The sequence below is a fragment of the Hypomesus nipponensis genome, chromosome 12 (assembly GCF_054491055.1).
Source record: "Hypomesus nipponensis isolate SF chromosome 12, ASM5449105v1, whole genome shotgun sequence".
NCBI classification, from domain to species: domain Eukaryota; kingdom Metazoa; phylum Chordata; class Actinopteri; order Osmeriformes; family Osmeridae; genus Hypomesus; species Hypomesus nipponensis.
The window spans coordinates 14,313,738-14,338,413 of NC_140372.1; the positions used below are offsets into that span (position 1 = coordinate 14,313,738).

Below are 24,676 nucleotides of genomic sequence, written 5' to 3' on the forward strand. Positions count from 1 at the left end.
GCCTGCCTCGCAGACATCTCCGCCTGGATGACCGAGCACCACCTCCAGGTGAACCTCGCCAAAACAGAACTTCTCATCATCCCGGCCAAACCCTCCATCTCCCACAACCTCTCAAGACCGCCTGGTCCCAACACAAGCTCTTCTCCTGCCCGGCCCCCCAGTGGTGGAATCAACTCCCCTCCTCCATCAGAGACACAGACTGTCTCTCCACCTTCAAGAGAAGGCTCAAGACGCACTTGTTCCGGGAGTACAACGGTACTTAGGAATGGTTTGCTGAACCCAGTGCTAGTTTCCTCAAGGATCACAATGACTCTTGCTTAGAGACTTGTTGCTCTTGTTGGTTAGTGGTAACTGATTTAAACTGGTGTATTCACTGTGAAATATTCTATGAACTCTTTATGGACAAGCCTAACTAGCACAGAAGTCCAACACCAAACCCCGCTTGGGTTCAGATCGGGGGTCCGTTCCTCCCAATCACGCCCTTCCAGGTCTCACTGTCATTGCCCACATGAGCATTGAAGTCCCCCAGGAGGATGAGGGAGTTCTGGGAGGAGCGCTTTCCAGCACCCCCCACCCCCCCCCAAAGACTCCAAAAAGGGTGGGTCCTCTGAGCTGCCGTTTGGTGCTTAAGCACAAACAACAGCAAGGACACGTCCCCCCGCCCGAAGGCGGAGGGAGGCTACCCTCTCGTCCACCGGGGTGAAACCCAATGTACTTTATCAAGAACTTACAGACAGAACTTAATCGATACAATAATGTAGTTTTGTACTTGGCTAAAGCATGAAACCTGTCAATAAGTTGCTTGCATTTGCCTCACTGCACAGATAAAAATAAACTACTGTTTTTATGGCAGAAATAATAAATCTGTGAGAAATGATATTCAAAAAAACTCTATAGGGACACCCTAATGGTCTAACAGATTAAACAATTAAGCATTTTGCATTACAAAATGGTTATTGTAAGTGGATTGATTTGGTTCTAGAACTTTCATATTGAATTTGATGGATGTGAGACATTTTTTACTCTCCTATGCATTATGACACAATGCTTTTATGACACATGACATGTTTTAGAATGTAACATTCAAACAGCTTTCTGACATTCACTCCTCAACTCTCAAGCAGAACGTTTATTCAGTGTGTTCAAACTAAATATTTTAACTTGACAATAGTTCCTTCACATTTGACCAATGTTGGAGGACAACAACAAAAGTAAGTTATTTTAGAGAACAATTCTTGTTTTAGAAAACAGACAAACTGTAACAGCAGGTGGTCAAATGGCCACATTCAGATGAAATGGAAAGATATTCTTGCCGAGGTAAAATAGATTACTGTGCTCTGATTAAAACTGAGTTTACTGGGTGGTAAAATGTACCTGTTTCTGTTTATAAACATGAACTCTAATCAAAACTATATTTCCTCAGGTATTGAGGCAGAAACAGAACTCTAAGCTTCCTGAAAGGGTTAGGCCAACACAGACCATCTGCATTAACTGGGTAAGAAGACACATGCACATGTAAAATAGGCCTTCTCTTTGGTCAAAGGGTCTCCTGTAATACAATGCTACAATATAGTGTGTTTCTACGACAGCCTTCCTAGGACCATAGGAACCTTTCTGGTTGAAGTCTTGTATTTACTGTGATGATATGGATAAGTCACCAAGTAGGCCTATTATGGTAGCTGTCTGAGAGACGCAAAGATGCGTCCTTGATTCTTACTATTCTTTGGTTTTGATTATGTAAAGTATCAATGGGTGACTGTATCTCGTGTGTATAAGTGTGGCTGTGTGAGTGTATGTGTGTGAGTGTAAAACTAATAATAATAATTTCCACAGGGATTATTGGGACCTCCTCAAACTGGGGACATGGATTCCATGGCAGTAGGCCCTCCCCTACAGTCCCAGAAAACCTCTAAAAACCAGAAATAGAGAAACGTCAACGCTGGCTTGTAAATCATCATCATCAATATGTGACCATATTATTAATCTCAGAATAGGATTGCTTTGTAATGTCTTCCTGAATAAAAAAATCCCTTTTCTGAATCGCTTTTCCAGTCGCATCATGACATCCATTCCTGATACCCCTGCTCCTGTCAGGTCTTTTGGCAGCCAGACCACATTTCCCGATCCCATCATGAAGACCTGCATTGGGACCCTGGCAAACATGAGGCACTCCAAAGATGAGGAGATGTACCAGGTGACAGAACAGGGTCTCCCAGGCCTCTGTGAGCTGAAAGAGAACAACACCAATGTCGAGTTGGTTGCTCAGTCTGAAGTGGAGGGAGAAATGAAGGAGAAGATTAATAAGGAGACAAAGGATCAAATGGAGGTGATTGAGGAGGAGATTGTTAAGGTGGAAAACGACAAGGCAGCGAACAAAACAATTGAGCAGGAGGACAAAGAGGATTCTGATGAGAACTCTGTGAGGGTTCTTGTGACACCAGGCCTCGATGTCAAGGGTCTCTCCAAAACTGAGGAAGCTTCCTATGTGACATGGCTGGTGAGCCAAGCCACTTATATTTTCTGGGACTTCTTTAAATTGCTCCAAGGGCCTCGTCTGCTCCATGATATCGACAAGCCTTCGATCCCTGTGTACTACCTCAGCAAGTTTTCCCACAAAGGGATTAAGGGGTTCAGCACGCATCGTTCCTATATGGTGGTGAGTGGCACTAACTGAACATTTTGTGTGTGACAAAACTTTGTTTATTAATGATGTTGTTCTGTGAGTGGGTTTATAACTTTTTTGCTGCTGTGTGCTATAAAGGCTGTATTTGACCTGACCTGGGGATTACTCAGAGATCAGTCCCCTGACATTACTTGCCATAGCCTCAAACAGCTCAAGGTGAGTTTGTCTGGTGACATGTCTGGGTATGTCTGCACATTAATGTTTGTGTTGAAAGCCGACTGGTTGAGACATAGGGATTGGAATACAAATATGAAACATGCCTTTTGTGTTTGTTATTTTTGTATTTCATGTAGCAAGACCTCACTCAAAGTGTTCTGCTGTCATATGGACTTCAGGAGAAAATAGATACTCCAGAAGAGATACCTGAGAAGGACAAAGTGTTGGAAGAGCTGTTGGAAGCACAGGGAGAGACTGTGCTGGAAGAGGAGGTGAAGGATGTCAACGAGAAGAGTGATGAGTCAAAGGAAAAGGCAGTGAAGGAGGAGAGTTTAGGGGGAGACGAGGACATGAAGCAGGTACAGGTAGTCTGTGAAGAAACAATCAACAGTATTCACCCTGTCCCATCAACACTGGTTGACAGCGAGGCTAAAGAGGACATATGCCCAAGTGACCCGTCGACAGTCAAGAAAATGAGGGATGAGCTTGATGAATTGATCGATGAACTTGGCCAAGATTGGTTACATGATGACTTTGGTCTCACCACCAAATCCAAGGCAGGTCGTAAAAACCTGAAAGCCATAGAGCCCTCCAAACCTGACACCAAAGTCCGAATGGTGGTGCCCCACAACGTGGCAGAGGTCACCAGGCTGGTCCACCTGGCCAGCCAGCAGATGTGGATGAGCTGCCAGCTGGGCAGGGGCCCACGTGTCCTCACTGATGCCTTGAAGCCAGACATCCCACTGGACATCTATTCTCAAGGAGATAACATGGACACCAGAAGTAGGCGGAGCTACCGGATGGTAAGTGGGGAGTCAGGTGGCTGAGAGGTTAGGGAATTGGGCTAGTAATCTGAAGGTCTGAAGGTCCCGGCTGCGCCAAATGACGTTGTGTCCTTGGGCAAGGCAGTTCACCCTACTTGCCTCGGGGGGTATGTCCCTGTACTTACTGTAAGTCGCTCTGCATAAAAGCGTCTGCTAAATGACTAAATGTAAGTGATCCCTGACAAGCACCCAAGGACAATACAGTGTCAAACAGGGATTGTTTACTTGAAATATAGTACACTAAGACATTATATTGTTCTAGATAGGTATCTCTTATATTTAAGAAGTGTGTTTCTGAGTTCATTATATTGTAGCTAAGTATTGAACCTTTGTCCTTTCTGTTGATGTGTCAAGGCTGTGTCTGACCTTACCTGGGAGATCCTGAAGGATATCTACCCACAGGGAGAGAAGCCCTGGAGGCCATGGGAGAAGCCTGTACCCAGGCAGCATCTGTACAAGTGCAACATCAGCAACTTCAACAACCTGCAAGAGGTTCAGGTGAGAGAGGAGTGGTGCATTTGTGAGTTTCACACAAAAGCAAACACACACAAACACGCACACATGCAAATGCAAACATACACAAAGACACACACAAATGCACACACACTGATACAGTACCATGGTGTTATCAACAAACACAAAGGTCTGAGGTCATGTCCTGGACACGACTATTGTCACGGGAGAGAGGTGGAGAGGTGCAGACAGCTGTAAGATTAAGGGGGTGAATATAGGAGACGTCAGGACATTTATTTTTTGTTATGTAGGTTTGATAAACAACCAAAGCGCAACCAAAGCACTCAATGCACTGTGGCCAAACAAGGTGAGCCCTCCATCTTGTGACCACAGGTCTGTAGTGCATCTATCATTCACTCTAAGAGGTTTGAACAGAACTCTATGGTGTAACTGCTTACATTTGTCACCGGAGTTTGTTTTTGTGTGCTCGTGTGTTAATGAGATACTTTTGAGCAAGCACTCGAGGCCGGTGGTGCTGGTTCCATAACATGACCTCACTTCCATCACATGGAGTGTGTGTGTGTGTGTTTGTGTGTGTGTGTGTGTTAATTAGTTTTTGTGGGGTTGTGCTTGTGTGGGTGTGTTGGGGGTGGGAGGGCAGACAGGCACAGATAATCTGTCTGACAGTTGTTTGGTCACGGAAAACAGACTCCGTCTACCACCCACCCCACCGCCCACCCCCCATCACCAGCTCCTTGGTCTCACTTACCATGCTGGCCAGCATGACACAGGGCTAAACCAACCTGACCCTCAGATAAGGCACGGCCCCCATGTCGTGAGAACGATCGCTCTCTTCCGTGTTTGCCTTTTTCAGGCAAGCCTACTGTAGAGCTATAACTATATAAACTATATACATACTAAATTGCTTCAGTTACAGCACTGACTCAACAGGTGGGTTTAATATGTTATTTAAGCCACCACTGGACCAAAAGTAATTCCCCTGAGATCTGGAGGTGATTTTTCATTGTCACTGACTAATCACACATGTTCCAAACAATAATATAATATACACCATATGTTGTTGGCAACAAGCACATTTTTCATGATGAAAGTATTCAACTTGTTTGACTCCTCTAAGACTGTGTCTTCGAATGTTGTCTTGTTAAATTGGTCCAGACACAGACAGGCAGAATCATGGTCCTGGCCTGATAAAGAACACATAATAAATACATTTGTATTTTCTACAAATAAACATCAACACAGATGTCCTGGGAAAGCACGTGTCAGAATGGACCATACCCATCAGACGCTATTCTGTACTGTAATAGAACTCCTGTATTAGTATTCAGTACTAAAGCAAAACTATTGTATCAGACAGTATACTGTACTGTAATAGAACTCCTGTATCAGACAATATGCTGTACTAAAATAACTATTCTATTAGCATTTTGTAATTCTGTAAATAACTATAAATATAATACAACTGTAATATTGTCTTCAAATCTATTGTTTAAATTAATATCACGTCCACGATGTTTATAACTGGAGCTTGTTTGTGGGAGCAGAGATACTTTTGTAATTGTTTCCTTTTTTGACGGAACTTAATCAATACAATTATATTGTTTTGTACTTGGCTAATGCATGAAAACTGTCGATAAGTTGCTTCCATTTGCCTTACAGCACTGAAAAAAAACAGCCACTGTTTTTATGGCAGGATTATGAATCTGTGAGAAATTACAGTCGTAAAAACTCTATAGGGACACCCTAATGGTCTGACAGATAAAAAAATGTAACATATTGCATGACAGAATGGTCAATGTAGGTGGATTAATTTGGTTCTAGAACTTTCATGTTGAATTTGATGGATGTGAGACATTTTTTACTCTCCTATGCATTATGACATAATGCTTTTATGACACATGACATGTTTTAGAATGTAACATTCAAACAGTTTTCTGACATTCACTCCTCAACTCTCAAGCAGAACGTTTATTCAGTGTGTTATATGAAATATTTTAACTTGACAATAGTTCCTTCACATTTGACCAATTTTGGAGGACAACAACAAAAGTAAGTTATTTTAGAAAACAATTCTTGTTTTAGAAAATCTGTAACAGCAGGTGGTCAAATGGCCACATTCAGATGAAATGGAAAGATATTCTTGCCGAGGTAAAATAGATTACTGTGCTCTGTTTAAAACTGAGTTTACTGGGTGGTAAAATGTATCTGTTTCTTTTTTTATATACATGAACTCTAATCAAAACTATATTTCCTCAGGTATTGAGGCAGAAACAGAACTCTAAGCTTCCTGAAAGGGTTAGGCCAACACAGACCATCTGTATTAACTGGGTAAGAAGACACATGCACATGTAAAATAGGCCTTCTCTTTGGTCAAAGGGTCTCCTGTAATACAATGCTACAACATAGTGTGTTTCTACGACAGCCTTCCTAGTGCTATGGGAACCTTTCTGGTTGAAGTCTTGTATTTACTGTGATGATATGGATAAGTCACCAAGTAGGCCTATTATGGTAGCTGTCTGAGAGACGCAAAGATGCGTCCTTGATTCTTTCTATACTTTGGTTTTGATTATGTAAAGTATCTAGTGTGAGTGTGCTTGTGTGAGTGTATGTGTGTGAGTGTATGTGTGTGAGTGTAAAACTAATAATAATAATTTCCACAGGGATTATTGGGACCCCCTCAAACTGGGGACATGGATTCCATGGCAATAGGCCCTCCCCTTCAGTCCCAGAAAACCTCTGAGAACCAGAAATGGAGAAATGCCACATTCAACACTGGCTTGTAAATCATCCTCATCAATATGTGACCATATTATTAATCTCAGAATAGGAATGCTTTGTAATGTCTTCCTGAATAAAAAAATCCCTTTTCTGAATCGCTTTTCCAGTCGCATCATGGCATCCATTCCTGATACCCCTGCTCCTGTCAGGTCTTTTGGCAGCCAGACCACATTTCCCGATCCCATCATGAAGACCTGCATTGGGACCCTGGCAAACATGAGGCACTCCAACGATGAGGAGATGTACCAGGTGACAAAACAGGGTCTCCCAGGCCCCTGTGAGCTGAAAGAGAACAACACCGATGTCGAGTTGGTTGCTCAGTCTGAAGTGGAGCGAGAAATGAAGGAGAAGATTGAGGAGGAGATAAAGGAGCAAATTGAGGAGGTGATTAAGGAGGAGATTGTTAAGGTGGAGAACGACGAGGCAGCGAACAAAGCAATTGAGCAGGAGGACAAAGAGACCTCAGAGGATTCTGATAAGGACTCTGTGAGGGTTCTTGTGACACCAGGGCTCGGTGTCAAGGGTCTCTCCAAAACTGAGGAAGCTTCCTATGTGACATGGCTGGTGAGCCAAGCCACTTATATTTTCTGGGACTTCTTTAAATTGCTCCAAGGGCCTCGTCTGCTCCATGATATCGACAAGCCTTCGATCCCAGTGTACTACCTCAGCAAGTTTTCCCACAAAGGGATTAAGGGGTTCAGCACGCATCGTTCCTACATGGTGGTGAGTGGCACTAACTGAACATTTTGTGTGTGACAAAACTTTGTTTATTAATGATGTTGCTCTGTGAGTGGGTTTATAACTTGTTTGCTGCTGTGTGCTATAAAGGCTGTATTTGACCTGACCTGGGGATTACTCAGAGATCAGTCCCCTGACATTACTTGCCATAGCCTCAAACAGCTCAAGGTGAGTCTGTCTAGTTACATGTCTGGGTATGTCTGCACATTAATGTTTGTGTTTGAAGCCGACAGGTAGAGACATAGGGATTGGAATACAAATATAAAAACATGCATTTTGTGTTTGTCATTTTTGTATTTCATGTAGCAAGACCTCACTCAAAGTGTTCTGCTGTCATATGGACTTCAGGAGAAAATAGATACTCCAGAAAAGATACTTGAGAAGGACAAAGTGTTGGAAGAGCTGTTGGAAGCACAGGGAGAGACTGTGCCGGAAGAGGAGGTGAAGGATGTCAACGAGAAGAGTGATGAGTCAGAGGAGAAGGGGAAGGCAGTGAAGGAGGAGAGTTTGAAGGGAGACGAGGACCTGAAGCAAGTACAGGTAGTCTTTGAAGAAACATTCAACAGTATTCACCCTGTCCCATCAACACTGGTTGACAGCGAGGCTAAAGAGGACATATGCCCAAGTGACCTGTCGACAGTGAAGAAAATGAGGGATGAGATTGATGAATTGATCGATGAACTTGGTCAAGATCGGTTTGATGATGACTTTAGTCTCACCACCAAGTTCAAGGCAGGTCAGAAAAAACAAAAAGCCATAGAGCCCTCCAAACCTGACACCAAAGTCCCAATGGTGGTGCCCCACGACGTGGCAGAGGTCACCAGGCTGGTCCACCTGGCCAGCCAGCAGATGTGGATGAGCTGCCAGCTGGGCAGGGGCCCACGTGTCCTCAATGATGCCTTGAAGCCAGACATCCCACTGGGCGTCTATTCTCAGGGAGATAACATGGACACCAGAAGTAGGCGGAGCTACCGGATGGTAAGTGATCCCTGACAAGTACCCTAGGACAATACAGTGTCAAACAGGGATAATTTAATTGAAATATAGTACACTAAGACATTATATTGTCCTAGATAGGTATCTCTTATATTTAAGAAGTGGGTTTCTGAGTTCATTATATTGTAGGTAAGTATTGAACCTTTGTCCTTTCTGTTGATGTGTCAAGGCTGTGTCTGACCTTACCTGGGAGATCCTGAAGGATATCTACCCACAGGGAGAGAAGCCCTGGAGGCCATGGGAGAAGCCTGTACCCAGGCAGCATCTGTACAAGTGCAACATCAGCAACTTCAACAACCTGCAAGAGGTTCAGGTGAGAGAGGAGTGGTGCATTCGTGAGTTTAGACATTGTAGAATGGTGGTTTCTTTTATTCTATGGGACTGCCAATGTGTCTGTCCTCTTCTCTGTTTCTAGACATTTAAATTGCATTTTGTCAAGACTTTCTCTCTGTCTCTCTCATGAAGGATTTCATAACTGACGAGGTTTTGAAAGCCTTAAAGCTGAAGCACAACAAAGTTGACCTAACCCAAAAATTGGGGATGACCTTAGGTGCTTGCATCAACATGAAAAAGCACGCTAGATTTGTCAAAATTCTGGTAAGACTTAAACTAAGGTTCCTTTCGTACCCTTTCATAATGTTTGTGTTTGAAGCTGACTGGTAGAGACATACGGATTGGAATACAAATATAAAAACATGCATGTTGTATTGTGATTTCTGTATTTCATGTAGCAACCCCTCACTCAAAGTGTTCTGCTGTCATATGGACTTCAGAAGAAAATAGATACTCCAGAAGAGATACTTGAGAAGGACAAGGTGTTGGAAGAGCTGTTGGAAGCACAGGGAGAGACTGTGCTGGAAGAGGTGGTGATGGATGTCAATGTGAAGAGTGATGAGTCAGAGAAAAAGGAGAAGGCGGTGAAGGAGGAGAGTTTAGAGGGAGACGAGGACATGAAGCAGGTACAGGTAGTCCTTGAAGAAACATTCAACAGTATTCACCCTGTCCCATCAACACTGGTTGACAGCAAAGCTAAAGAAGACATATGCCCAAGTGACCCGTCGACAGTCAAGAAAATGAGGGATGAGCTTGATGAATTGATCGATGAACTTGGTCAAGATCGGTTTGATGATGACTTTAGTCTCACCACCAAGTCCAAGGCAGGTCAGAAAAAACAAAAAGCCATAGAGCCCTCCAAAACTGACACCAAAGTCCCAATGGTGGTGCCCCACGACGTGGCAGAGGTCACCAGGCTGGTGCACCTGGCCAGCCAGCAGATGTGGATGAGCTGCCAGCTGGGCAGGGGCCCACGTGTCCTCACTGATGCCTTGAAGCCAGACATCCCACTGGGCGTCTATTCTCAGGGAGATAACATGGACACCAGAAGTAGGCGGAGCTACCGGATGGTAAGTGATCCCTGACAAGCTCCCAAGGACAATACAGTGTCAAACAGGGATAATTTAATTGAAATATAGTACACTAAGACATTATATTGTCCTAGATAGGTATCTCTTATATTTAAGAAGTGTGTTTCTGAGTTCATTATATTGTAGCTAAGTATTGAACCTTTGTCCTTTCTGTTGATGTGTCAAGGCTGTGTCTGACCTTACCTGGGAGATCCTGAAGGATATCTACCCACAGGGAGAGAAGCCCTGGAGGCCATGGGAGAAGCCTGTACCCAGGCAGCATCTGTACAAGTGCAACATCAGCAACTTCAACAACCTGCAAGAGGTTCAGGTGAGAGAGGAGTGGTGCATTCGTGAGTTTAGACATTGTAGAATGGTGGTTTCTTTTATTCTATGGGACTGCCAATGTGTCTGTCCTCTTCTCTGTTTTTAGACATTTAAATTGCATTTTGTCAAGTAACCCTAACCCTTTCTCTCCATGTCTCTCATGAAGGATTTCATAACCGACGAGGTTTTGAAAGCCTTAAAGCTGAAGCACAAAAAAGTTGACCTAACCCAAAAATTTGGGATGACCTTTAGTGCTTGCCTCAAGAGGAAAAAGCACGCTAGATTTGTCAAGATTCTGGTAAGACTTGAAATAAGGTTCCTTTCTCTGTCTCACTCTCTTTATACATATTTAATTTGACAACATCTTTACCACTTTTTCAGTTGGAAGAGTTGCCTATGGACAAACGCCTATGGATGAACAGCAAATGCAGAATTGGCAGGAAGATGAATACAAACTGAAAATGAAACTGGCTAACAATGTTTTTGATTACCTGCTTCAAGACACAGTTGGGGCCGTGAACCAAGTCTGGGAGGAAAAAGCCACGGACTATGCCAATGACCAACAGTGAAGCCCAAAACAAGCCTCCAAAGCCACTGCAAAACAAAATCCTTCCTTAAATATATTTTGTATTCTCCATTTGCTTAACAATTTTCACTTTTTCAATTTTTGTACTTCTATCCCTTTTTCACATTTAATAGCAGATAAAAGAAAATCTGTCTTTCCCGCAAGATTCATTTCAATAGTGATATTAGGATGAACACTTGGGATTAAAGCACCTGATAAATGAATATGTTAAATCTTAAAGTATCTACTACACATTCATTTAGTTCAACTTTCAATTGTTGTCATTTTGATCAGTATCGTCATGGAGTCATGGAGCTGTGTACTTGGTCCACCTCTGCATTGCAAAGTGACCATTTTCAGAATTTCAACATAGATGGGTTTAAATACATGGATACATGATCACATTTCCAACAATAGGAAAAGGGCTCTTATCAGACCTAAATAATGAATACACACCCCGTCATCTTCTTGGACAATCTATACTGTCTGTTATTATATCAGAGTGTTCTGTACTGAAAGAGAACCTCTGTATCAGACAATATTCCATGATGTTCTACAACTACTATATTAGACAGTATTCTGTACTGTTATTGAATCACTTTATCAGACAACACTCTGTTCTGTAAGAAAATTAATGTAACAGACAGCAACAATAACAGTGTGTGAGAGCGTTTGTGTGTTAGTGTGTGTGTGTGTGTGTGTGTTGTGAGAGAGTGGCCCCCCTGGACCTGTAGGACCACCTGTGAGTACTGAGGGGTTATCTTGCACATGTTGTGTTTGTGTGTGTGCATGTGTGTGCGTGTGTGTGTCTGTGCGTGTGTGTGTGTGTGTATAGCTTTCTGATCCCATAGAACCTCAGACAGTGATACGTTTCATTCTAACACCACCAAACAGGTAAAGGTCACCTCTCATCTCCACTGGGCGATATAACAATAACAGAGATCTCGCTCTCTCACTCCCCTGCCCTCAGGGAGGAGATAGTCCCGAAATCACCCAAACACCAAGTCAAAACACGGGGGAGTAAGAAAGGATTTTTTGCGTGTGTGTGTGTGTGAGGGGGGGGGTGATGATGAAGAAAGTGTTTTGTCCGTCTCTTCATAAACGGAGTGACTAAGTTCAGTTGAGTTATGGATTTTAATAAGTTTTTATCAATCTGCAGATTGGAGAGAAAACCAGACCTCTGACAATAAATGACAACACAACACCAGGCTAAGGTCTCAATCATATCTCTCTCAGCCCTGAAGGCCGGTGGACCATCTTTTATAGGGCACAAGAATGTAAACATAGATAGTGACAGTCAGGCAGTAATGACGTTACAACAGTCTCAGAGAAAGAGATTCACAGCTCCCCACACATGAGCACTCAGACTAGAGAGTTCATAGTTGGAGCTGTCCTTGAAGTCATGACAAGGACCATTTAGCCAGTACTTTCTCCTGATCTCAAACATCTATTAACCCTGACACAGACACGTTCTACTCTTATTGATAGCAAGCTTACATGAGAACCTACTAATTAGTATCCAATGACTAGTTCTCTTGATTAGTGAATAATGTAAGCACACAGGAAATCTAAATTTCTTCCAAAGTCTATGTTTACATTCTTGTTCGGTTACATTCACGGTTACGGACTAGCAACGTCACAAGATTACGTTGCAGCTACCCCCACAGATGCACCAGAGAATGTCTAATATAGATATTATATATATCCTTGAACAGGTTCTGGGTATTTACCCATAACAAGTGGAAGAGCATTTGTTGATTTCTTAATCTGGGTCTGAAATATGTTGTGCTTTTGGCCGTGTTCAGACCTAGGCGTCTGTTTCAGGCAGAAAGAGATGACAAGGATGTTTTTTCCAAGTAGCTACAAAAGAAATTGTTTTTTTTTATTCCCATAACAACCGTGAGCTAATCTGGAGATAACCTTAGCTAACAAGCTAGTTTTTCTAACGACTGGAAAAGAAAGAAAACCCCTTTTTCAGAATTGTCTTCCAAATTTAACAAGGTTGCTCAGCTTGTGATTTTGGCAATTCGTGCATTTATTTACTACTATGTTAGTCTGTAACATGAAGGCAAAACTGATTCAACCATTAAAACCATATATCCTCTGAAAGCTTATACCCTCAGGATGTTATCTAATGAGACAAGAGACACGTCCTTCTCTCCATATTAGTATGCTGCCCATGCATAATAAAATGTGTGTCCTCCACTTTCAAAATGCTGCTGACGCCCATGCTTGTTCTATATTCATTTGTGGAATACATGGCATAATGAGTGTTTGCATTTGTGATATAATGAGTGGTGTGTGTTTGTGGTATAATGAGTGTTTGAGCCTGATCTATAATTCCAAGCGTCTGTATGTTTGTGACACAAATTTTATCACGGGCACTATGCACCAGTCTCTTAAACTACAGTTTCTCTGTGGGTCCACAAACCTCACCAAAGAGAAGCAGTTCCAGCCATCATATTAGGGGTGAGTTAATTAAATGTTTGACCACATATGGCAGGCATATTTTTAAGTTGATAATTCTGTACGGCCCCTGAATGATTCTATAATATCCAAATGGCCCTTGGCAGAAAAAAGTTCCCCACCTCTAATGAAGACTAACAGGAAGCTTTGCTCGAGTCCCCTTGTCACTGTCAATAGTGGAAACTGTAAACACTTATACTTGTTCTACAGTCATTTGTGGAGTGTGGTAGAAGGAGTCTTTGATACATTAATTTAATGATTTAAAGGAGAACAGCTTTCACTGCAGGAGTCTGAGTTACAGAGTTGTGGCCCCACTCACACACTGAAGTACCAATACTGGCCACTAGAGGGTGACAGAGACTGTCATTATTGAGACACAGCATCAAGCCTCAGTTCACACATTTCTTCAACTACAGTTTCTCTGTGGGTCCAAAAAAGTCTGTCTGTACAGAGAGGACACTTTGCATAGGCAGCACATGCTTCAGTGGTCTGGGAGTGTTTATAGTCCTGTGAGTTTAACACCTCCTGACTGAGAGCTTCTCCTTCATGACAACAGAACCCACAACAACCATGACTCTGATCACCATCTTCATCTGGACTCTAGCTGTCTACATACAGGATAAGAGAGTTCTATGAAACACAATTTATTCAAACAGCTCAAACGACGGATGGCTAAATTATGTTCTCCTGTTAATTGAGTTAAGATAGATGCTTTTGTATGGTAATAAAGTTCTCTTTTCACCCATAGAGTCCAGAGGACAGATCACTGTGACTCAGACTCCTGCAGTGAAAGCTGTTCTCCCAGGACAGTCTGTCTCTCTGCAGTGTAAAACCAGCAGTAATGTGTATGGAGATTGTTACAATGGTCAATCATGGGGTCACCAGTGTCTAGCGTGGTACCTCCAGAAACCTGGAGAACAACCCAGTCTCCTGATCCACACTGTTAAAACGCTCCACACTGGGACTGCATCTAGATTCAGTGGCAGTGGATCTGGGAGTGACTTCACTCTGACCATCAGTAGAGTCCAGGCTGAAGATGCAGGAGATTACTACTGTCAGAGTTTCCACAACCCGAACAGTGTCCATGTGTTCACACAGTGATACAGAGCCGTACAAAAACCTCCCTCAGTCAGACTGCACAGTGACTGCACTGCTACAGCTGAGACCTACTGCAGGTACTAAGGGGGAAGAGACAGTGACATGGAACACTGACTGGCCTTTGTCACACTGAGCTGAATATATCAGTAATGCTCATTATGTCAACCATCCCACCCTCATGTCAAAGCAGTCTTTAAAACAGTTCAGCATGTTAAGTTGTACATACTATCAAATTACATATATAAAAATTAATGGACAGTCATTTAAGAAGTGTAACATTTACGGGGGTCAGATGACTGAGCAGTTAGGGAATCGGGCTACCAATCAGAAAGTTGCCGATTCGATTCCCGGCCGTGCCAAATGACGGTGTGTCCTTGGGAAAGGCACTTGACCCTACTTGCCTCGGAGGAATTTCCCTGTACTTACTGTAAGTCGCTCTGGATAAGAGCGTCTGCTAAATGTAACATGTTTTAAACTACCACAATCATCCTAGTCAGCCTTCCAAATTATCATCATCCTCCCTATCATGATCAACTACCTTTGTGCCTCTGTCATCTGTCTCACTGAAATCTTAAATCCGGCCTCACCACACACTAATCCAAACTCTGTCATCATATTAACCAGTCATAAACTCTTTAGTGTTTTTTGACATCTGATCACATGGTTCTTGTCAGTACTCTGACATGAAGACTTAACAGGAAGTCACCACTTCCATTCCTGTGTTACATTCATCTCAGACAGGAGTTAGAGCCCCCTCCACTTTCCACATTGTAATGAAACCAGCCCCCCTCACACCTGGCCCAGTTCAGGGAAATTTTGATTCAACTGATTAGGTGACTTGTGATCAACATTGGTACTTCATAGTCTAGTATCTAGCTGAGAGGGGTAAATATTCATACATTTACTAAATGCACACCTTATCAATTCAAAGTAGTAAATATAAACTCTTTGCCTCGTCCATTTGTTCAGATACAGCTCCATAGCCAGATCTCTAAACAAACTTCCCTACAGTCATCAAAGTGAAGAATGATCCTAATCCTTATCAGCACCTCATGAATGATGACTAGTTCAACAGGATGCACTGCAGGGAGTCTAGTCACTATTATTCACTCACGGTAGCATCAGACCATCAATCATGCACCACCAAGTTACAACACTAGTGTTTTCATGAGAGTAATGGCCTTTCTATCTGTCACGGCCACAGCCGTGCCCCCCTATTGTTTTTGGTTTTGCCCTGCCCTAGTGTTTCCCTGTCATTGTCGTCATCTGTGTCTCGTTCAGTTCTCGTTAGTTTCATTGTGTTCACCTGTGTCTTGTTTGTTTCTGTGTATTTAGGTTCCTGTTTTGTGTCCAGTCTTTGTCCTAGCGTTACCCTTGTCGTGTGAGTACCCTTCTGTGGCCCGTTTTGAGAATAAACCTGTGTTCCTCGCAATGCCTTGGTACTCTCGTGCATTTGGGTCCTACCCCACCTCACAACCTGACACTATCTGCCACTGGACTTGGGCAGGGATTGGATTGCCCTTCTCCAGATCCACAAAACACGGACCGGATGGGCATACTCCCAGGCCCCCTCCTGAGTGAAGAGCTGATCCATCATTCCACAACCAGAACGGAACCCGAATTGTTCCTCTTCAATCCGAGGTTTGATGTCAGTCATGCAGACCTAAAAACTGTGATTCCCAGATCATGGAAGCATGTTGATTTGGTACAAATCCCCCAAAGGCTTCCTCCCTCCCTCACCTTAGTATCTCTGACAACTTCGCCATCATGCTGAAACCGGCTCTCAGACTACAGGTGAAAGTCATCAAACTGCTTCAGAAGCAGGTACGTGTGTGTTTTGACACCACAGACTGGAATATGTTTAAGCAGGTAGCCACTTACAATGAACACGCAGACATCCAGGAGTACACAGAGACCGTCACTGCATTCATCACCAAGAACACTGATGATGTCACACACGACAAAACCATCATCGCCCGGGCTAACCCGAAGTTATGACTGACAGGAAACGTCCCGTGGCATCAGGAAGGCCAAACAGCAATATGCTAAAATGATGACCAGACATTTCAGAGAAACAGTTTGTTGTAGGGTATCCAGGCCATCACAGACTACAAATCTCCACCACAGACCCAATAATATCACTAAACAACCTCAATAACTTCTTTGGTCGCTTTGAAGCACAAGACAACACACCAAATTGTTTGTCTGTCTACAGCCAGCGTGAAAAGATCTCTCTCCACGCTCGATGCCCGCAAGTCAGCTGGTCCAGACAACATACCTGGTTGTGTATTGAAGGACTGTGCAGAGGAGCTCAAAGATGTCCTCACAGACATCTTCAACACCTCTCAGAGTCAGGTTGTTGTTACCACATGCTTCAAAGCCACCAACATTATTACTGTGACAAAGAAGTCACCTCCATCATGCTTCAATGACCAGGAGGTCAGTGAAATGGTGGTTGCACTGACCTCCATTACCATGAAGTGCTCTGAGAGGCTAGTCATGCAACTCATCAAATCCATCCTCCCACCCTGCCTGGACGTTCTTCAATTTGCATATGGAACACACTGCTCCCATATCCCACACCCCCACTCTCGGACATCTACAACACCCGTCTCACCCTCTAGCAATCAGCATCACTGCTGATGCACCCCATCCCTCCCACACCCTGTTCAGCCTCCTGCCATCTGGGAGAAGGTAGCGGAGCCTCCGGGCCAGCTCCACCTGACCGCTGAACAGCTTCACACATCAGGTTGTCAGGATGCTGAACTCTCTCCCTGCTCTCCCACTCCTCTTACCTGCTCCCATAAATCCCTCCATACGCATTATAGTATTTGTGTAAATAACTAGGCAGGAGACGGGAGTACAGTTTGTGTTGTTTAGTCAAACCACAAAACCCCGTGAACACTATAACCCCGCAAATAGTGCGCAGGTGCATTTCCTATTTGGTGTCGTAACATAACACTGCCGTAAAACATTACTGCTTAGCAACAGCATAGTAACTAAGATAAACAGATGTAGTTAACGGATACTACAGTCATATGTCAACCAACCCACCCTCATGTTGAAGCAGTCCTGAAAATGTTTAGGCTCATGACGTTTCGATATGAAAACACTTAAAGAAGTACAAAACATTATCTTTGTATATGTTTCGATAAAACATGTCTCCACTGACTCTCTCATTCAGACTTAGTGTTCATCAGAGACTGTTATACATTCATCAGGCTGGTCAACATCCCTGATACTGAATAATTACTGTACAGTAATTTAAAAGGTACAACATGTTAAATACCACAATCATCCTAGTCAGCCTTCTTAATTATCACCACACACTTCAACAAACTCTGTCATCATATTAACCAGTCATAAACTATGTGATTACATGGTCCTTGTCAGAACTCTGACATGAAGACTTGAGAGGAAGTCACCACTTCCATTCCTGTGTTACATTCATCTCAGACAGGAGTTAGATGACTCACAAGCCCCCGTCATCTCCCCCTCTAGTAATGAAACCAGCCACCCTCACACCTGGCCCAGGCCGGGGTATTTTAGACTCAACTGTTCAACTGCAGATTGAAGCTGTGGGAGTGAAACTGAGATTTGCATAGTCAGGGTGGCTGGTTCTGCTACTCTCAGAATAGAGCAGCACTGTCACCAGATGCACACCTGGTCCCAGGAGATTAAGAAATATTATCACTTAATTATAAGATTATATGGGTCCTACAGACTAAGGACCCTTTGTCTCACTGCAGAATTAAATCATGTCTTTAATAAATGAAATCAAATGTTATTCAGACTGAATCAGATTTGGTTGAGTCTGTCCATAATGGGTGAACACCACAATCTCATGTTATCCTGGTGGTAAAAGGTAAGCTCTCCGGCTATATGTTGTGTCGTGATGACAGATACATTTAAGTGATGAATGGAAGCTGACTGAAGTTTGGTCTGGATAATATCTACATTCAGTTACAGTTGTCGTTTCAGTGAAACAGTAGTGGTTGATAATCATTTTTTGTATTACTTCCTTTATCTGACAACAATAGCATGTTGTAATGAGATATCTTCAATGTACAATCCCATTCTTTGATTACTGCAATCAATATTCGTATGACTAAAGTCAAAATTCAGCAGTCTCAAGTTCAACAAGAAATCTTTATTTTCCAATAGAATAACAACATTCCAGCAACAAAGCAAAGCCAACTAACAGAGTGAATGGTGACAGCGGAACACATCAACTTCAGCACTGATAAACCTCAGTCTACAAACAGCAGAGACACGTGGACTCTAGCAAAGCTCCCTGTTAGTCTGCATGTGAGCCTTCAGGGGGACAGAGAATGGCTGAGCACAGAACAGAGTCCCAGCAGAGGAAGCAGCCCCTCTCCACAGGGCTGTGTGAGCCTGGGGCTACTCAGAACACTGCTCTCTCTTCAGGGTGTGAGTGACCGTAGGCTGGGAGCTCTGGTGGGCCTCACAGGTCACCTCCAGCACCCTGGCCCACTCCTGGGCAGTGAGAGTCAGGGTGCTGCTCCAGCTGTACTGGCCGTCCTTCTCCAGGAGCCCCCTGCTGGCCTCCTGGCTCTTCTTGCTGCTCCCGTCCACCTTCCAGGTGAGGGTCCAGTCTGAGGGGAAGCCCTGGTTGGCCAGACACATCAGCGTGGCCGTACTCTTACTGGACAGTTCCTCACTGGAGGGGGGCAGCACCGTCAGGGTGGGGGCACGGTTACCTGGAGACAAACACAATATGTCAGATTCCACAACTACACAGCAGTTTAAGAGATTGTCTTTGATGGCAGAGATGGACTTCTGCTATTTCAACCAACGACTCAAACCTCTTAGCGTTGACACCTTATAATTCATTTGAAAACTTCAATACGTTTTCATAGTGTTATCAAACTGATTAATTACATTGAACATGAGTTAGTATATTGATATATGAGAAAACAAATTAAGGGGTTCTTTCAGGAAATGACTATGGTCATTACAGGTATGGGATTAAATAAATTGAGCCTGGCAAAATGTCAAAATCTAAAGTGTACTTCATGAATAGACAAAATAGATATTAACACAAGTATGGATATAAAAATGGAAGGGCTTACATATACAAAAATCACATGTCAAATCATGTTGGATGATTAAAAAATCCACCCATGAACAAACGGTTTTAACATGAAGCAAGAACACAAACTTTCTAATCAAGCTATTTAAACAATTCCACAGAAAGTAGATCAATGAAGAAAAAAAAATCTCTAAGGTTGTAATGGTCTACCCATGCTGGTATTTTTATTTTATTTTAGTAAATAGAAGTGAACACTGAAAAAAATAATAACCTTGACAGGTCTATAAAAAACCAGACACTCAAAAAGTTACATCCATGTAAGTAACGTTTTTCACTTACTTCCAACATCCAGTCTGGTACCTCCACCAAATGTGCACCACAGTGATACAATCCCTATCACTGCCCGTACAAAAACCTCCCTCCTATTGCTGCTGACTTCACAGCTTCTTTAGACTTTAGTTAAGTTGTTTAAAAAGCAAGAATACTTCCAGGGTGATTCATTTTAATAGCTACTTTAGTGAGTAAGGAAAAAACCTTTGAGTTTTATGTTTATTTTCAATGAAAAATTCTGAAACGCAAAGATTCAGAATTGTCCTAATTGTTCGTTTTTTTTTATCTGAGAAGTGACAGTTGATATAAAGATATTTTAAATCAAACAAAGAGAAGATTGAATCTTTTTCAGATACTTACTTCCAACATCCAGTCTGGTGCCTCCACCAAAAGTCCACCACAGTGATTGACTCTGGTTAAGTCGCCGTACAAAAACCTCTGTGTGTTGTGATGCTGCAGCTCTACCAGAGCATACAGCTGCTGTCTGCTACAACCTGGACTCAGAAAACACTGCACTGTACTACAGCATACTACACAATCCTGCACTACACTCTCTTCAACAGCAGCTGAGGTTCTGTCTCCAACATCATGTGAGTTGGGTCTTTCTTGTATTCCTACTCCATGTTTCAGGACCTACTCTGGTGAACCTCTCATGTGTCGTACTCATCAGAGTCCATGACAACAGAAGAGCCAGTCTCCAGCCTTAGATCCACTGTTAGTATTCCTCCATATTGTCCACAGCCTAGAGAGTAGCTAGAACAGTGATCCATGTTGTATATTCCTTTATTCTACATGCTGATCCCAGACTTCACAGTGGGGGTGAAGTCACAGAGGACAGACTCTACTAGCAGAGAATCCCAGCAGCTGTAGTCGACACAAGTGTTCACTGACTGATTTGAGGAACTTAGTCCAAGCATGAGTGAACAGGCTGCTGATAGCAGACATCCCCACATGTGGAAGATGACCTCTGCTTATAGTCAACAATGTTTTAGACAGAACGTTATTGACATCATGAATGTCTGACTGTCCTTCAACTTCTCAAAACATTTAGGAATGATCCACTGACAATACATTAGACATGAATTACAAAACACTCTTTTTATTCTTATTCAAAGATATGAATTTGTAAAAATGTTTTCATTGTTACATTTAATATCCATATAGACATACTTCACACCATTGTGGAGAAGGACATAATTATGTTCAGATCTCCAGGGAACATCCCCAGTAACTGAAATAGATACTGGACTTATTTGCATACTGAATGTATGAGCTTCAGTAGTCTGGGAGTGTTTATATGTGAGTTTAACGCTTCATGACTGAGAGCTGTTCTTCATATCATCAGAACCCACAACAACCATGTCTTTGATTATCAGCGTTGTGTGGATCCTAACTCTTTTCATTCAGGGTAAGAAGTCAATGACATTACTAACAAAGGTGTTTAAGTATACTATACATGTGAGTCAGATGAATGTATTTTCAAAATCAAAATGTTGTCATGATCAACATTGTGTTTAACAAGCTCTATATTGTCTCTTTTGCAGAGTCCAGAGGACAGATCACTGTGACTCAGACTCCTGTAGTGAAAGCTGTTCTCCCAGGACAGACAGTCTCTGTGCAGTGTAAAACCAGCAGTGATGTATTGACAGGATGTTATAGTTCAGGTAAACCGTGTCTATCCTGGTACCTCCAGAGACCTGGAGAAGCTCCTAAACTCCTCATTTACATTGCTACAACACTTCAGTCTGGGACTCCATCTAGATTCAGTGGCAGTGGATCTGGGAGTGACTTTACTCTGACCATCAGTGGAGTCCAGGCTGAAGATGCAGGAGATTACTACTGTCAGAGTTTACACAAACCAAACAGTGTGTACGTGTTCACACAGTGATACAGAGCCGTACAAAAACCTCCATCAGTCAGACTGCACGCAACTGCACTGCTACAGCTGAGACCTACTGCAGGTGCTGAGGGGGAAGAGGGCTGAGCGGTGAGGGAGTTGGGCTAGTAATCAGAGGGTTGCCGGATCGATTCCCTGCCGTGCCACATGATATTGTGTCCTTGGGCAAGGCACTTCACCCTACTTGCCTCGGGGGCAATGTCCCTGTACTTAAGTCGCTCTGGATAAGAGCGTCTGCTAAATGTAAATTGAATGTAATGGAAAAGACAGTGACATGGAACTGTCTGACTGGCCTTTGTTACACTGAGCTGAATATATCAGTGATGCCAATATGTCAACCATCTTCATGTCAAAGCATTCTTGAAAACATTTCAGCTCATAACGTTTAGATTGAAAATGACTTATTGAAGAACAAAACATTAACTTTATATATATGTTTGAAACATGTCTTCACTGACTGTCATTCACACCAAGTGTTCATCAGAGACTTATACATTCATCAGGCTGATCAACATCCTTTATAGTGAAAGATTACTGGACAGTAATTAAAGAACTACCACAATCATCATAGTCAGCCTTCCTAATCACCATCATCCACACTATAACAATCAACCACCTTTCTGCCTCTGAAAACATGAGAAGGTCCCCTTGAGGGGGATCCCGATAACAGTGTCATTGCACTTTACTGCTTTGACTATCAAAGGGGCGCTTGTTGCATTTTATTCTTAACCAGTCGTTGTCTTGGGGCCCCAAGCCAGCTCGGCGCCACAAGCAATTGATTGTTTTGCTTGCCTCGTCGCGACGGGCCTGTGCGTGTGTCGAAATTTCTTCCCGGTACAGCGTACCGGCCAGTACCGGCTTACTTTTACCACTGCCCTGCTGACACATGAATGCGTGTCGAGGTACAGCACCAATCAAAACACTAAATACTTGTTCTACATTAATTTGTGGAGTGTGGTATAAGGAGTCTTTGAGACATTGATTTAATGATTTAAAGGAGAACAGCTTTCACTGCAGGAGTCTGAGTTACAGTGTTCTGGACAAACTCACACACTGAAGTACCCACACCGACCACTAGAGGGTGACAGAGACTGTGGTTTTTAAGACATCAAGCCTCAGTTCACACATTTCTTCAAATACAGTTTCTCTGTGAGTCCAAAAACGTCTGACTGTACAGAGAGGACACTTTGCATAGGCAGCACATGCTTCAGTGGTCTGGGAGTGTTTATAGTCCTGTGAGTTTAACACCTCCTGACTGAGAGCTTCTCCTTCATGACAACAGAACCCACAACAACCATGACTCTGATCACCATCTTCATCTGGACTCTAGCTGTCTACATACAGGGTAAGAGAGTTCTTTCATGTAAGAGATACAGAATTTGATCAATTTCAGAATTACCTCTGATGTTAACTGTTTTTTGCTATATGTATGTTTTGTTTCTCTTTTCACACCCAGAGTCCAGAGGACAGATCACTGTGACTCAGACTCCTGCAGTGAAAGCTGTTCTCCCAGGTCAGACAGTCTCTCTGCAGTGTAAAACCAGCAGTGATGTGTATGGTGCAGGAGGCTCTACTCCCCATTTAGCCTGGTACCTCCAGAGACCTGGAGAAGCTCCTAAACTCCTCATTTACTACTCTACAACACTTCAGTCTGGGACTTCATCTAGATTCAGTGGTACAGGCTCACATAGTGACTTCACTCTGACCATCAGTGGAGTCCAGGCTGAAGATGCAGGAGATTACTACTGTCAGAGTTTCCACTACCCTAACAGTGTGTACGTGTTCACACAGTGATACAGAGCCGTACAAAAACCTCCCTCAGTCAGACTGCACAGTGACTGCACTGCTACAGCTGAGACCTACTGCAGGTGCTGAGAGGGAAGAGACAGTGACATGGAACACTGACTGGCCTTTGTCACACTGAGCTGAATATATCAGTGATGTTCATATGTCAACCATCCCACCCTCATGTCAAAGCAGTCCTAAAAACCTTTTAGCTCATAATGTTTAAATACGAAATGACTCAAGAACAAAACATCATCTTTATATATTTGTTTAAAACATGTCTTCACTAGCTCATTCATTCAGACTTACTAGTGTTCATTAGGCTGATCAACATCCCTGACACTGAAAAAGTACTGAACAGTATTTTAAAAAGTATAACGTGTTCTAAAAATACCACAATCATCCTAGTCAGCCTTCTTAATTATCATCCCTGTCATGATCATCTACCTTTCTGCCTCTGTCATCTGTTTCACTCAAACCTCAAATCTGGCATCCCCACACACTTCAGCTGGTCCAGACAACATACCTGGTTGTGTACTGAAGGACTGTGCAGAGGAGCTCAAAGATGTCCTCACAGACATCTTCAACACCTCTCAGAGTCAGGTTGTTGTTACCACGTGCTTCAAAGCCACCAACATTATTACTGTGCCAAAGAAGTCACCTCCATCATGCTTCAATGACTACTGCCCTGTTGCACTGACCTCCATTATCATGAAGTGCTTTGAGCGGCTCGTCATGCTGCACATCAAATCCATCCTCCCACCCTGCCTGGACCCTCTTCAATTTGCATATGGGACAAACTGCTCCACTGATGATGCAACATCATCTGCCCTCCACCCAGCCCCACACACCTGGACCTTAAGGGGTCGTATGTGAGAATGCTGTGCATACATTTTCGTTCAGCATTCAACACCATCATCCCTCAGCAGCTAATCTGGAAACTGGACCGGCTTGGAGTGAACATATGGCTGCTGGACTTTTTCACTGAGAGAAGTGAAGGGGTTGGCACCAAAACATCCAGCATCATCATGCTGACCACTGAGGTCCACCAAGGATGTGTGCTCAGCCCCCAGCTCTTCACCCAGCTGACACATGACTGCGTG

At 43.1% G+C, this 24,676-nt stretch overlaps 2 protein-coding genes, 1 pseudogene and 1 gene segment (V, D, J or C); 3 read left to right on the forward strand and 1 right to left on the reverse strand.

Moving 5' to 3' along the window:
* Positions 1–24,676, forward strand: part of LOC146261648 (inhibin alpha chain-like) — a 32,294-nt gene that overhangs the window by 4,780 nt on the left and 2,838 nt on the right. The window lies entirely within an intron of this gene.
* On the forward strand, positions 1,103–10,913 carry LOC146261649 (uncharacterized). Its single transcript, XM_084668551.1, has 18 exons — positions 1,103–1,211; positions 1,424–1,495; positions 1,834–1,946; positions 2,053–2,656; positions 2,762–2,839; positions 2,977–3,642; positions 4,018–4,161; positions 6,394–6,465; positions 6,798–6,916; positions 7,023–7,638; positions 7,744–7,821; positions 7,960–8,631; positions 8,819–8,962; positions 9,115–9,246; positions 9,381–10,052; positions 10,240–10,383; positions 10,546–10,677; positions 10,761–10,913. Exons 4-18 carry the CDS (start codon positions 2,060–2,062, stop codon positions 10,836–10,838), a joined length of 4,344 nt encoding a protein of 1,447 aa, XP_084524677.1. The 5' UTR covers positions 1,103–1,211; positions 1,424–1,495; positions 1,834–1,946; positions 2,053–2,059; the 3' UTR covers positions 10,839–10,913.
* LOC146261650 (Ig kappa-b4 chain C region pseudogene) lies at positions 18,644–19,958 on the reverse strand (annotated as a pseudogene). Its single transcript, XR_014724704.1, has 2 exons — positions 19,901–19,958; positions 18,644–19,229 (listed from the first exon to the last, which is right to left on the reverse strand). The product of XR_014724704.1 is annotated as an Ig kappa-b4 chain C region pseudogene (transcript).
* Positions 21,226–23,850, forward strand: LOC146261651 (immunoglobulin kappa variable 2-29-like). The segment is given in 3 exon segments: positions 21,226–21,299; positions 21,436–21,675; positions 23,470–23,850. Coding segments are annotated over 3 exon segments (402 nt in total).